The 14,863-nt window shown below is 43.8% G+C and overlaps 1 protein-coding gene across 2 annotated transcripts in view; it reads right to left on the bottom strand.

The window, feature by feature from the left end:
* tmem62 (transmembrane protein 62) overlaps positions 1-13,982 on the bottom strand; it is a 76,370-nt gene extending 62,388 nt beyond the window's left edge. Inside the window, exons 1-3 of one of the 2 annotated variants that reach the window (XM_078233623.1) lie at positions 13,628-13,982; positions 12,496-12,607; positions 2,477-2,614 (exon numbers count right to left, since the gene is read on the bottom strand). In XM_078233623.1, the coding sequence (XP_078089749.1) occupies positions 2,477-2,614; positions 12,496-12,607; positions 13,628-13,876 (499 nt within the window). In that variant the 5' untranslated portion in view covers positions 13,877-13,982. The remainder of the gene's footprint in view (positions 1-2,476; positions 2,615-12,495; positions 12,608-13,627) is intronic. The other variant, XM_078233624.1, reaches the window with a different exon arrangement.
* Between the last annotated feature and the right edge of the window lie 881 nt (positions 13,983-14,863).

Raw genomic sequence — 14,863 nt, forward strand, 5'->3', positions numbered from 1 at the left:
CTCAAGATGGTCAGAGACTGGATATACCCCGGAGATGCCCTAAGGGACTCCTCAGAAGTCTCAATGTAAAGGCTCCATGGGGATTGTCCAAGAAATTTCAACTTCCAATAGGCAATTTTCCTACTCCCCAAGATTTTCCAAAAAAGTCTCAAACTTTCCGACTTACTTACTTGGATAGTTACCAAAGAAATATTAGACACAAAAAGCCATGTCTAATTCCTGGATAACTGTACAATTGACTTCACCTGCACCCCCTCTACCCTACTCCCCCCCCCCCCCCACCCTGATTCTCCCCTATTGACCCTCCGACTTCCCGACTCAACCTCCGACTCCCCCAAATACCCTTCAACCCTTTCTCAACTCTCCCACTATCCCACACGTTGACATCCCAAATCTCCCCACAAAACCTCCAACTCCCCTCCTGACCTACCCACGCTGCCAACCTATCCAGTGGGCGCCCTATCCATTTACCTCACTGACATTCATTCACGACAAGTAAAAAGCTATTTCAAGGTCTCAAAGCTTTTCAGTGAGTTTGTGAATGAAGACTTAGCAAAATATGACAGCTTGTGTGGTTAAGAAGGGGGTGTGGCTTGGCTTCCAATGATCCTGCATGCAAAGAAGGACTCAGAACAGGAAAGCTCCACATTTCATAAGAGGCCTTGTTTGGAAGTTGGGGCCATCTTAACGTAAATAAATAGGAATGGAACAGCAATTCAATGGTGATTGACACTCCTGGAAGATTCAGTCCATTGAGTGCAAAAGCATGAGGGTATGCTGGACCTTTTTAAAGCAATAGTTAGGCCACAACTAGAGTACTACATCCAATGAACACTTGAGGGCCGTGGAGGAAGAACAATGGAATGCTCTACAGAAAGTCTGAGCTAAATGGTCTACTTTCATGTCATGATGGGAAAAGAGTGGGGACAATACTAGATTTCCCCTGTTTCTTTGGTGGGTATTTCTGCTTATCCCTCATCACAGACTCAAAAGGTAGTGGATCCAAGTCCAACTCAAGAGAGTTGAGCAGTTAATCCAGGCACACACTTCAGAGGCCACTGTACTCTCAGGTAGAATCTTTTGTGTACAATGTTAAACCAAGGCCAGGGTGTCATGGCCAATATTTATCCCTCAAACAATGTTGCTAAAGTAAAAACTGATTGTCTGGTTTTGATCAGATAGCACTGTCGTGGATTTTTGCTGCATGCAAATTGGCTGCTGTTTTCAAAAGTACAACAGTGACTACATTTCAAAAAATGCTTCATTGGCTCAAAAGCACTTTGGAACATCGAGGTTGAGAGGACAGTATAAATGTAAATCTTTCTTTCAGACAACACTGATTTAAGGTGAATAGCTGAAGAACCAAAGGCAACATGAGGAAAAAGATTTTCATGCAGCAAGTGGTAAGAATTTGGAATGCACTGCCTGAGAGCATGGTGGAAGCAGATACAATTACGGTTTTCAAAAGGGTTCTGGATAATTATCAGAAGAGAAACAAATTGCACAGCAAAGGAGTAATATTGGGGAAGTGCAACTGGCTGGATTGCTCTTGCAGAGAGCCAGCATGGACACAATGGCTGAATGGCCTCCTATACTGTAACGAGGTGATGCATTTTGGTAGATTGAACCAGGGCAGGACTTACTCAGTTAATGGTAGGGCGTTGGGGAAGAGTTACAGAACAAAGAGATCTAGGGGTACAGGTTCATACCTCCCTGAAAGTGGAGTCACAGGTGGACAGAGTGGTGAAGGCGGCATTCGGCATGCTTGGTTTCATCGGTCAGAACATTGAATACAGGAGTTGGGATATCTTGTTGAAGTTGTACAAGACATTGGTAAGGCCACACTTGGAATACTGTGTACAGTTCTGGTCACCCTATTATAGAAAATATATGAAACTAGAAAGAGTGCAAAAAAGATTTACTAGGATGCTACCGGGACTTGATGGTTTGAGTTATAAGGAGAGGCTGGATAGACTGGGACTTTTTTCTCTGGAGCGTAGAAGGCCGAGAGGTGACCTTATAGAGGTCTATAAAATAATGAGGGGCACAGATCAGCTAGATAGTCAATATCTTTTCCCAAAGGTAGGGGAGTCTAAGAGTAGAGGGCATAGGTTTAAGGTGAGAGGGGAGAGATACAAAAGTGTCCAGAGGGGCATCTTTTTGAGTGTCTGGAACAAGCTGCCAGAGGTAGTAGTAGAGGCGGGTACAATGTCTTTTAAAAAGCATTTAGACAGTTACATGGGGATGATGAGTATAGAAAGGATATGGGCCAAATGGGGGCAATTGGGATTAGCTTAGGGGTTTTAAAAAAAAGGGCGGCATGGACAAGTTGGACTGAAGGGTCTGTTTTCATGCTGTAAACCTTTATGACTCTATGACTATGATTCTATGATACGATTATAGTGGAGTTAATAACTGGTTTGCTGTGTTAAAACCGGAAGGTGAAATGGAAAAATAATCAGGGTGGCTGTTGTACCATGATTTCCTTTGATATCGATCCACTTTGTCTTTTCCAAAACTCTGGATTGCTTTAGGATTGTCTGGTAGGTTTGCCACTCAACCTCATGTTGAACAGATCCAATCCTATTCCTTGTCTTGGCATCTGTCAGATCTCCTGTGAGACATAATGCAATCTAACCATGAAATCAAGGCCATCAGAGCACATTAGAAAAAGACCCTGCCCCCTCCATTATGCCCAAGACCTGGAGTTGCCTATCTTGCCATCAGCTGGCATCATTGGGAGTTGAGTTGTGTTAATTTTCCTGGCCACCTGGTGTATTTTTCCCTGGTTGTTTGGTCATGGTGAGTCATTCAATATTCTTTGACTCAAAAAAATGACATGTTGGGAGGGCTCCAATAGCACTCTGCGGACCAGGAAATGCACGTGGGTGGACTAGGTGAAACAAAGCTTTTTTAATCTATTAATTGCTATGTTTCTAAGGAAAGCTTTTTTTAAAGATAGAAAAGAACAAATCTATTCTGTTGTTTATGATCCACACAAACCTCCTCCCATCCTACTTCATCTAACACCCCCCCCAAAAATCAACAAATCCTTCTATTTCTTTCACCCTCATGCAGTTATCTAGTTTCCCCTTAAATACATCTACACCCCAACTGCTCAATGTGGTAATGAAAACAAATTTCTCCTGAATTTCAGATTTCTTAGATTATGGCCCGTGGTTTAGAATTTCCCACAAGTGGAAACCATCTTCTCCACTTATACCTGATGAAACTTCTTCATAATTTTTACTAGCTCTATTAGGTTGCTCCTCAGCCTTTTTCAAATACCTGATAATTACAATGTCTCAGTTCTAGTGTCATCCTTGTGAATCTTTTTTGCACCCTCTCCAGTGCCTGCAATTGAGTAATATGGAGACCAGAGCCATGTAAAATACTCTAAGATTGGTTACTCTAAACTTGCCGCCCAATGGGCAACACAGTGGTTAGCACTGCTGCCTCACAGCTTTAGGGAATTGGGTTCGATTCCCAGCTTGGGTCACTGTCTGTAAGAGTTTGAAGTGGACTGGAGTAGGCACTGTAAGAAGTCTCTCTGCCTGGTTTGGAGGGTAGGTCTTATGAGGAAAGGTTGAGGGAGCTAGGGCTGTTCTCTCTGGAGCGGAGGAGGCTGAGGGGAGACTTAATAGAGGTTTATAAAATGATGAAGGGGATAGATAGAGTGAACGTTCAAAGACTATTTCCTCGGGTGGATGGAGCTATTACAAGGGGGCATAACTATAGGGTTCGTGGTGGGAGATATAGGAAGGATATCTGAGGTAGGTTCTTTACGCAGAGAGTGGTTGGGGTGTGGGATGGACTGCCTGCAGTGATAGTGGAGTCAGACACTTTAGGAACATTCAAGCGGTTATTGGATAGGCACATGGAGCACACCAGGATGATAGGGAGTGGGATAGCTTGATCTTGGTTTCAGATAAAGCTCGGCACAACATCGTGGGCCGAAGGGCCTGTTCTGTGCTGTACTGTTCTATGTTCTAACACCAGGTTAAAGTCTAACAGGTTTATTTGGTAGCACAAGCTTTCGGAGCACTGCTTCTTCATCAAATAAGTGAAGAGTCGGGTTCACAAACAGGGCATATATAGGCAATTATAGACTCAATTACAAGATAATGGTTGGAATGCGAGTCTTAACAGGTAATCAGGTCTTTACAGGTGCAGACAATAGTAGTGGAGAGAGGGTTAAGCACAGGTTAAAGAGGTGTAAATTGTCTCAAGCCAGGACAGTTAGTGAGATTTTGCAAGCCCGGGCAAGTTGTGGGGGTTACAGATAGTCTGACATGAACCCAAAGTCCCGGTTGAGGCCATCCTCACATGTGCGGAACTTGGCTATCAATTTCTGCTTGGCGATTCTGCGCTCTCATGTGTCGTGAAGGCCGCCTTGGAGAACGCTTACACGAAGATCAGAGGTTGAATGCCCTTGACTGCAGAAGTATTCCCTGACAGGAAGGGAACACTCTTGCCTAGTGATTCATCCGTTGTCATAGCGTCTCGCCAACGTACCATGCCTCGGGACATCCTTTCCTGCAACGTTGGCCGAGTTCGAAGAATATGTACCGTGTACCTGCTGGATAGTGTTCTAACGTGAGATGATGGCATCCGTGTTGATGATCCAGCACGTCTTGCAGAGGTTGCTGTGGCAGGGTTGTGTGGTGTCACGGTCACTATTCTCCTGAAGGCTGGGTAGTTTGTTGCAATGGTCGGTTTGAGGTTGCACGGTTGTTTGAAGGCAAGAAGTGGGGGTGTGGGGATGACGTGGCGAGATGTTCATCTTCATCGATGACATGTTGAAGGCTCTGGAGAAGATGTCGTAACTTCTCTGCTCCGAGTAAGTACTGGACTACAAAAGGTACTCTGTCCGCCGTGTCTCGTGTTTGTCTTCCTGAGTAGGTCGGTGCAGTTTTTCGCTGTGGCAAGTCAGAACTGTCGATTGATGAGTCAAGCACCATATCCTGTTCTTACAAGGGGGTGTTTCAGCGTCTGTATGTATCTGTTGTGATCCTCCTCATCTGAGCAGATCCTGTGTATACGGAGGGCTTGTCTGTAGGGGCTGACTTCTTTGACATGTTTAGGGTGGAAGCTGGAGAAGTGGAACATCGTGAGGTTATCCGTGGGCTTGCAGTACAGTGAGTGCTGAGGTGACCGTCCATGTTGGAGATGGGTGTTTCCAAGAATGCAACCGATTCCGGAGAGTAGTCCATGGTGAGTCTGATGGTGGGATGGAACTTGATGTCATCATATAGTTTCAGTGATTGTTCACCGTGAGTCCAAAGGAAGAAAATGTCATCGATGTATCTAGTGTATAGCGTCAGTTGAAGGTCCTGTGTGGTGAAGAAGTCTTGTTCGAACTTGTGCAAGAAGATGTTGGCATATTGAGGTGTGAATTTGGTCCCCATGGCTGTTCCGTGTGTGTCTGGATGAAGAACTGGTTGTTGAAGGTGAAGACGTTGTGGTCCAGGATGAAGCAGATGTGTTGTAGAATTGCCTCTGGAGATTGGCAGTTGTCAGCATTGAGTACTGAGGCAGTTGCAGCAATGCCGTCGTCATCGGGGATGCTGGTGTAGAGTGCCAAGACATCCATTATGATGAGGAGTGTTCCTGGTTCAATGTTCCATGTGTGCTGAGTTTCTGTAAGAAGTCTGTAGTGTCGCGACAGAAGCTGGGGGTTCTTTGTACGATGGATTTCAGGATGCCCTCGATGTAGCCAGAGAGGTTCTCACAGAGGGTCCCATTGCCTGATACGGTGGGATGGCCGGGTGTGTTGGCCTTGTGTATCTTTGGGAGGCAGTAGAGATCTCCAATGAGGGAGTACGTGGGATGAGAGCACGGAGGTTGCTCTGAAGGCCCGTATCAAACGTCTTGATCAGTCTGTTGAGTTGGCGGGTGTGTTCTTTGGTCGGATCTGCGGGTAACTGTCTGTAGTATTCCTTGTTGTTCACTTGTCGGTACACTTCTTTGCAGCAATCCATTCTGTTCAATATGACAATGTCCCCTCCTTTGCTGGTTTGATGACAAGTTGGTCTCAAGAGCGTGATGGCATTGCGTTGTGCTTGGGTGGCTTTCGGGGCTGTCTGGAGTGCGGTTAATGAATCTGGCATTGGTGCACCTCCTGACGGCTTGGGCATACATGTAGAGTCGAGGGCAACGGCCTTCTGGAGGAGTCCAATTCGACTCTTTCCTCTTCGGAGGATCGCAACAGACACCTACAGATGCTGAAAGACACCCTCATAAGAACAGGATATGGCACCCAACTCATCGATTGACAGTTCCGACGTGCCACAGCGAAAAACTGCACCGACCTCCTCAGAAGACAAACACGGGACACGGGAGTGACATTCATCGTCCAATACACCCCCGGAGCGGAGAAGCTACAACATCTTCTCCGGAGCCTTCAACATGTTATTGATGAAGACGAACATCTCACCAAGGCCATCCCCACACCTCCACTACTTGCCTTAAAATAACCGTGCAACCTCAAACAGACCATTATCCGCAGTAAACTATCCAGCCTTCAGGAGAGCAGAGACCACGACACCACACAACCCTGCCACAGCAATCTCTGCAAGACGCACCTGATCATCGACACGGATGCCATCATCTCATGTGAAAACACCATCCACCAGGTACACAGTATATACTCTTGCAACTTGGCCAATGTTGTGATAATGCAGAAATGAGATAGAGAATCTGATGAACTGGTGCGGCAACAATAATCTCTCCCTCAATGTCAACAAAACGAAGGAGATTGTCGTCAACTTCAGGAAGCGTAAAGGAGAACATGCCCCTGTCTACATCAATGGGGACGAAGTAAAAAGGGTCGAGAGCTTCATGTTTTTAGGTGTCCAGATCGCCAACAACCTGTCCTGTTCCCCCCATGCCGACACTATAGTTAAGAAAGCCCACCAACACCTCTACTTTCTCAGAAGACCAAGGAAATTTGGCATGTCAGCTACGACTCTCACCAACCTTTACAGATGCACCATAGAAAGCATTCTTTCTGGTTGCATCACAGCTTGGTATGGCTCCTGCTCTGCCCAAGACCACAAGGAATGTAGCCCAATCCATCATGCAAACCAGCCTCCCATCCATTGACTCTGTCTACACTTCAAAGAACAAAAGAACAATACAGCACAGGAACAGGCCCTTCGGCCCTCCAAGCCCGCGCCGCTCCCCGGTCCAGGATTGAATCCTGAATCCAGGATCCCCGCCCAATTTTCCAGCCTATCTACATACCAATATCCTATCCACCGAGCTGTCCCTCACAGCTACGATGCTTTGTTCATCACAACTTCCTGCTGCCTCAGTAAAGCAGACAGCATAATTAAGGACCCCACGCACACTGGTCATTCTCTCTTCCACCTTCTTCCTTCGGGAAAAAGATACAAACGTCTGAGGTGAAAATTTGGTCCCCATGGCTGTTCCGTGTGTGTCTGGATGAAGAACTGGTTGTTGAAGGAGATGTGTTGTAGAATTGCCTCTGGAGATTGGCAGTTGTCAGCATTGAGTACTGAGGCAGTTGCAGCAATGCCATCGTCATCGGGGATGCTGGTGTAGAGTGCCAAGACATCCATTATGATGAGGAGTGTTCCTGGTTCAATGTTCCATGTGTGCTGAGTTTCTGTAAGAAGTCTGTAGTGTCGCGACAGAAGCTGGGGGTTCTTTGTACAATGGATTTTAGGATGCCCTCGATGTAACCGATTTAAGAACAGCTTCTTCCCTGCTGCTGTCAGACTTTTGAATGGACTTACCTTGCATTAAGTTGATCTTTCTCTACACCCTAGCTATGACTGTAACACTACATTCTGCACTCTCTCATTTCCTTCTCTATGAACGGTATGTTTTGTCTGTATAGCACGCAAGAAACAATCCTTTTCACTGTATGTTAATGCATGTGACAATAATAAATCAAATCAAAAAAACCTGATACGCTGCAGGAAAGGATGTCCCGAGGCATGGTACATTGGCGAGACCATGCAGACGCTACGACAATGGATGAAAGGACACTGCTCGACAATGACCATGAAGGTGTTCCCTTCTTGTCTGGGAACACTTCAGCAGTCAAAGGCATTCAGCATCTGATCTTCGTGTAAGCGTTCTCCAAGGCAGCCTTCACGACACACGACAGCGCAGAATCACCAAGCAGAAACTGATTGCTAAGTTCCGCACACTTGAGGACGGCCTCAACCGGGATCTTGGGCTCATGTCACACTATCTGTAACCCCCACCTGGGCTTGCAAAATCTTACTAACTGTCTTGGCTTGAGACAATTTACACCTCTTTAACCTGTGCTTAACCCTCTCTCCACTCACATTGTCTGCACCTGTAAAGAACTGATTACCCTGTTAAGACTCGCATTCCAACCATTATCTTGTAAATTGAATCTGTGCCTATATATGCCCGGTTTGTGAACCCAACTCTTCACTCACCTGATGAAGGAGCAGCGCTCCGAAAGCTTGTGCTACCAAATAAACCTGTTGGACTTTAACCTGATGATGAGAGACTTCTTACTGTGTGGAGTTTGCGCATTCTCCCGCATCTGCATGGGTTTCCTCCAGGTGCTCCAGTTTCCTCCCACAGTCCAAAGATGTGCAGGTTAGGTTGATTGGCCATGTTAAACTGCCCCTTAGTGTCCCAGGATGTATATGTTAGAGGGATTAGCAGGGTAAATATGTGGGGTTTCAGGGATATGGCCTGGCTGGGATTGCTGTTGAAGCAGACGTGATGGGACGAAGGGGCTCCTCCTGCACTGTAGGGTTTCTATGATTCTAAGTCTGCAGACTTGATTTTTTTTTGTTTTTGCCACTTTGGGTATAACTTGAGAAAGACATGATTAGCAAAATCTAGTCTTCTACTAATAAGATACTGTGCTTTGCTGTAGCAACATGCTGTTGAGGTGGAAGCCTCGAATGTTGATTTCTGTTCCACTGTCACATAACAATGGACAAAATGATTTATGCAATCTTGAAAACCCTGTTTTTGCAGCTTAAGGGGTTGTATGCTGGCAAAGGTTTTTGAGAGGGACTTCGAACTGTTCTAAAATAAATTTTTAAGATGTGCTAGGTTTACACATATTAACCAACCTCCTGTGATAATATTCTTGGTGGCTCAGGAGATATCTTATTGGATGGTGGAAACTGGCAGGTGGTGGGGGTTATTGACCTGGGGGGGCAATAGGATTGTCCCTCCTATCGCAATTATATAAGGCCAGAATTGAACTTGGATCCCTGGCGCTGTGAGGCTTTTGCTACCAAATAAACCTGTTGGACTTGAACCTGGTGTTGTTAAACTTCTTGCTGTGAGGCAGCAGTGCAAAGCACTGTTGTAGCTTTCCAGCACATATTTAGGTCTCTCTATCCCAGATTAATCTCTGTAACAATTAAGTGCAAGAGTCAACTGATTAAAACTTTAACTTAGCTGCAGAAGTGGTTCCACCGTCAGCCCACCATTGCCCGTAACGATATTAAACTGGTAAAGTGTCACTTGCTATTATAGAACATAAAAATCTAATATAACTGATCAGTACTATATAAATTAAAACACATTTATTAGACAACTAATATTTTGGATTTGGGCTTTATTTAGCTTAATTTTCTGCATGTGCCTCTGTCATAATCTGACTACCATTAAAACGTTTCCATGGCTAAACAAAGCATCCTGACTTTTGCATATTCTTCCAGATTCATCCTGAATTCCTTTATGCCTCCACCAGTTCACATCCATCACATATTTACTACACTGTTCTCATGTAGAGTGGGAAAATTGTGTTGACACCAATGAGACCACTACAAGTGATGGGGACTGTACTGATACAAAGTTATAGAAGCAAAATAAATATAAATTACTTGGTAGTACATAACTTGAGTATCACTGTAAAAAGAGACATGCTGTCAAAGCTTTTCATGTTGCACTCATCAGGACAGAATTATAAGAATACAAAATCTCAAAGGAACAACAATTTTTACTGCATGAGAGTGCTGATTGGCTGGCAAGTGGACTTTGATTGGTAGAGGCATTGTCATGGTCTGCATATAATTCAGGCTAACACTCAACAGTGAGGGAGGACTACACTATCGGAGGTGCCTTTGTTGAATGAAACATTAAGTCAAGTTCTTGTCCTCTCTCTTGGGAGTATGTAATCAATGCCCTGCAAAGAGCATGGAAACTTTCTTCAGTGTCTTTGTCAATACTCAACCAAGATCAGGCAAACAGTTCTATTGCTGATTTACATCTGATTCGTCAGGCATGACCTACACTTTACAAATCCATGCTGCTCTCCAATCAGCTGAAAAATCTCAAGATGTTCAGTCACCCTACGTTTAATTAGAAACCGTAGCAATTTCCTGATAACAGATGTTAGGTTAGCTAGTTCCTAGGCTCCCTCTCTCACCTTCCTAAAATAGTAGTGATATGCTCAATTTTCTTCCCAAATGGAGAAAAATGTGGAAGATTACAGTTGGTACATCGGAAATGTTCTCACCTACTTCTATTAAATATCTGGGATGAAAACCTTGGTCCTGGGATTTGCTACTCTTTGATGCCATTATTTTCTTCATTTCTGTTATTTTGCTTAGATTAATTTTGGTAAGCCTTTATCCCCCGACTGAATATTTGGGATGTCTGGCGTGTAGATCTCTTTCACTACTGTAATGTTGATACAAAGTAATTATTAAAAATGTCTGCTATTTTCTTATTTACGTTGACAATATCATCATTCCTGACCACTCTCTATTTCCTAATATAATTGTAAAACAATTGTGTTGATTTTGATATCCCTTGCAAGTTTCTTTTTAGACTCTCTTTTGTAGCTCTGAGCATTTTAATCACATTTTTGTTGTATATTGTATCTCTCCCAGTTGCTAGGATCTATGTTTAGTTCTTAGACTTATATATGCTGCAGTTAATTTATATATTTTTTTGTCTTCAGTCATTTATAGCTTTATTTTGACAAGTAGATTTCTGTGTCTTGGTGTATAAACTTAAATAGATTTGCCCATTTAATTTTGGACAGTCTCTGTTTCATGCCATTGAAGTCAACCTCACTTGAACCTAGAATCTTAGTCGCTGTTCCAGGTTTCTCCCTTTCAAACTCAATCATACAATTGGTTTAAAATAAATGTTGACGTACTGTTATGCTGTTAACTAAATCTTCATTGCTCATTATTAAATCTAATATGGCCTTGCCATTTGTTGGTTCCAGGACATATTGTTGCAGAAAACTAGCCTGAACACATTCAAAAATTCACTAGTTTTCTGACACCAGACAATCTTATCTAGGAGTTAAAATCCCCCATTAAAAGCGTGCTTCCTTTGCTGTATGATTGTTTGGGCACCACATCTCAGGAAGGAGTGCAGCATTGATTCACTAGAATGATACTCGGATTTAAATGTTTAACTTATGAGGTCAAGCTACACAAACATGGCTCACATTCATTTGAGTTTAGTCTAGCATAGTCTAATCACCATCTTTAAAAACATACAATGGCTATTTCTTCTGATGGGGAACCAGGAACACAATCTTAATTAGAGCCAGGCCATTCAGGAGTTAAATCAGGAAGGATTTTTTCACACAGGGTGACAGTAGAATGGGATTCAGTACTCCAAAGGTTATGAATGCTCGGGACCAACTGATATTTTGGATCATTGTCAAATAACGATGTCAAGGGATAATTAGAAAAGGTAATTGGAATGGAAATACAGATCAACCACAATCTAATGGAATGGTGGATCAGGTTTGAGGGGCTGAGTGGCCTTATACTATTGCTCTGTATACTTGTTAGTTTTATGATGCTTTTCCTTGCCCCTTCCTTTCAAAGATTTACCAAGCTAATCCAACCATTTTTTTTATTGTAGCAAACTCAAACACCAGGAGAGACAAATGTAAACACTAGGGTTAGAAATACAAGTGAGTTGGTAATCTGATGATTTCCCAGCTCAATTATCCTACAAAATAGCCATCAAACTCTATTGACCCATTGCTCTATTTGCTAGATTTGTGCCTTGTGGAAGGAAGCACGCTGCCAGGAAAGAATCTGCTGCTAACTGCCACAAATGGATATAAGAGACATATCTTTTCTCCTCCAACATCAGTGGAGGTGGCAGCCATACCTCTGCCCAATCTCACATTGGTGCACTAAATCAAATTCTCATTTTTAGAAGTAGGTAAAAAAAAACCCAACTGATTTCAAGGTCTCATTCTTAATATAATAAATGCAGTACTTCTAATGTTGGTAGTAAATAATCATTGTTGACCTTAATCTCAGTTATTCTTGAAAGGTGCTGATTTGGCAGACCACTAAAAAAACTACTAATGGACTCCCAACTGAGAACCCTGTTCTAATAAATTCTCTAGTTAAGAAAGTATCTTGTAATATTGCTGAGAACTTGTTAGATGCCCCTGTGTTGGTGCAAAATATTTGAACAACTACAAATCCATTGATAACCAATTTTTTGTTGCTGTGGGGGGGGTGGGGGTTCATGACCTACCTGTGGCGAAAACGATTGCTGGCTTAATTACATCAATGGTCTCTGTGCAAAATTTCTTAAAGTCAGGAGTTCTTTGGGGATCTATAAACCTACTGATATGGAGGTCAGACACCTGGGCAGAAAAACATTTTTCAGTTAAATCCACCATGAACAAAGCCAGTACAAATATATTCTTAAAAGCGATGTTTAAAAAAAAGTCAGCATGCACAAAGCCTCCATCTCCTTCAATAAATAAAACACCAGCCTCTGCCACAAAAACATACTAATCCTCCAGGTGTGTAGTTCTACTTTTACATTATACCAAATGCTTATAAATGATATGAATCTGCATTTCATATTGTATGAATCCATCCTTTCACATCACTCAACAACACGAAGAATGATTTAGCATTCAAATTCTTTGAAGTGAGAGGGCAGAATAACTGCCCATTCAAGTCTAAAATTCTAGGTAAGCTGATTTTTTTTTCATGGGTTGTGCAGCTGAAGATGCAGACATTATTGAATCTTACATGGCCAATGAGCATGTCTTTTTTGTGTGTTCGACTAGGTCTAATTTCAATCTGTATACGAGAGACACTTGAGATATTGGTCACCAGATCATCTTGAACATCAGACTGTTCCAGTAATGTGGCTCCAAGTATAAAAATATATGTTTAAAAAAAGGCAAAACAAAATGAAAGAAACGGCAAGAGTGAATTCAATACAGCAGCAAGCTGCTTTGGTTCCGATTCACTGCTGCACTTGTTCTGTAGATGGACCCATGTTTTGAGTATAGGGGTCCAGACAGAAATTAGCCATGGTTCAAACTTAAATCTCAAGCCTTTTTGTACGTTGGGTGAATCTACCCCTAATATTGCATGAGTTAATCTCCCTGAAAACTCGTTAACAGGAGCAATCATTCTGTTAACATGCAACGTACTCTAAATACTCTATCTCATTGAAGGAGAACGAAGTGAAAGGTGATCATCTCTCTGGGTTTAGTCACCCCTTCTCCCTCTTTTTCCCCCCACTGGTGATGCCCCAGACAGCGAGAGGGCGGGAGGGAAAATCCAGCCGACACAGGTGAGCCCATAACCAGCGTGTCACATCCCTTTCTCAGCGGGCAGATGAGTGGGGGGCCGCCGTCCTTTACCTGTAGGAACCAAAAGATGTTGTCCATGGTCCGGCCCGGATAGGGAGGTTGCTCCGCCCGCGGGTGCCCACCGCCGCTCTCGGTGAAGGCAGGTTGCGCGGTGTAATTCTCTAAGACGTAGGCGGTGAGGCAGGCCAACAGCAGGCCAGTCGCGATCAGCATGCTGAACAGGCGTAACATCCTCGGCCAGCGGGCAGCAGCGATGCAATGGAGCAGGCCGGGGCTGAGAGGCAGCTCCCTGGCAACCATTGCACTTCCGGCATCCTGAAGCGGACATCCAATAGTGACAATACAGCGGGAGTGGACAAGAGGCGCCCAGAGGGCCCAGGGAGGAGCAGCAGTTGTTATGCAATGCAGTGGTGGGAGCATGGGGAGGGATCTCAGTCAACTGGAGAGACTCACATGCTTCCAATGGACAAGATGAGAGGTCACACCACACCAGGTTATAGTCCAACAGAATTATTTGAAATCACAAGCTTTAGGAGCGTTGCTCCTTTGTCAGGTGAAGTGGAAAGAGATGCGCAGGCACAGTGACGGTAGCCAAGCACTCAGGTAATCAAAAGTGTCAATGGATAAGTACAGACAGTGCAGTGTAGGCCGGCTGAATAACATGTTTTTACAGGTAATCACGAGTCTAATAGGTAAGTACAAGCAGTTAAGTATGATCAGTTTGTGTAAAGCGTTGACACTTATATATTAACGCTATGAAAGCTTATGATTTCAAATAAATCTGTTGGACTATGGTGTTGTGTGACCTCTCATCTTGTCCACCTCAGTCCAACACCGGCATCTCCTCATCATGGTTCTACTGGGAGCAGAGGATATTATTGGAACATTTATTCGAGGTTTTATAAAACAGGAGAAACTGTTTCCAGTGGCAAGAAGGTCAACAACAAGATGGTATGGTGTAGTATAAGAGTCTGGCACATAGAGGTTTAATCATAGAATCTCTACAGATTTTTAAAGAAGTTTTTATTTATTAGTGTCACAAGTAGGTTTAAGCTACTGTGAAAATCCCCTAGTCGCCACACTCCAACGCCCGTTCGGGTATACTGAGGGAGAATTTAGCATGACCAATGCACCCAACCAGCACATCTTTTGGACTGTGGAAAGAAACCGAAGCACCCAGAGGAAACCCATACAGACACAGGGAAAATGTGCAGACTCCACACAGACAGTGACCCAAATCGGGAATCGCTCCCCGGTCCCTGGCGCTGTAAGGCAGCATGCTAATCA

Source organism: Mustelus asterias, chromosome 18 (genome assembly GCF_964213995.1).
Source record: "Mustelus asterias chromosome 18, sMusAst1.hap1.1, whole genome shotgun sequence".
In the NCBI taxonomy this organism is placed as follows: Eukaryota; Metazoa; Chordata; class Chondrichthyes; order Carcharhiniformes; family Triakidae; genus Mustelus; species Mustelus asterias.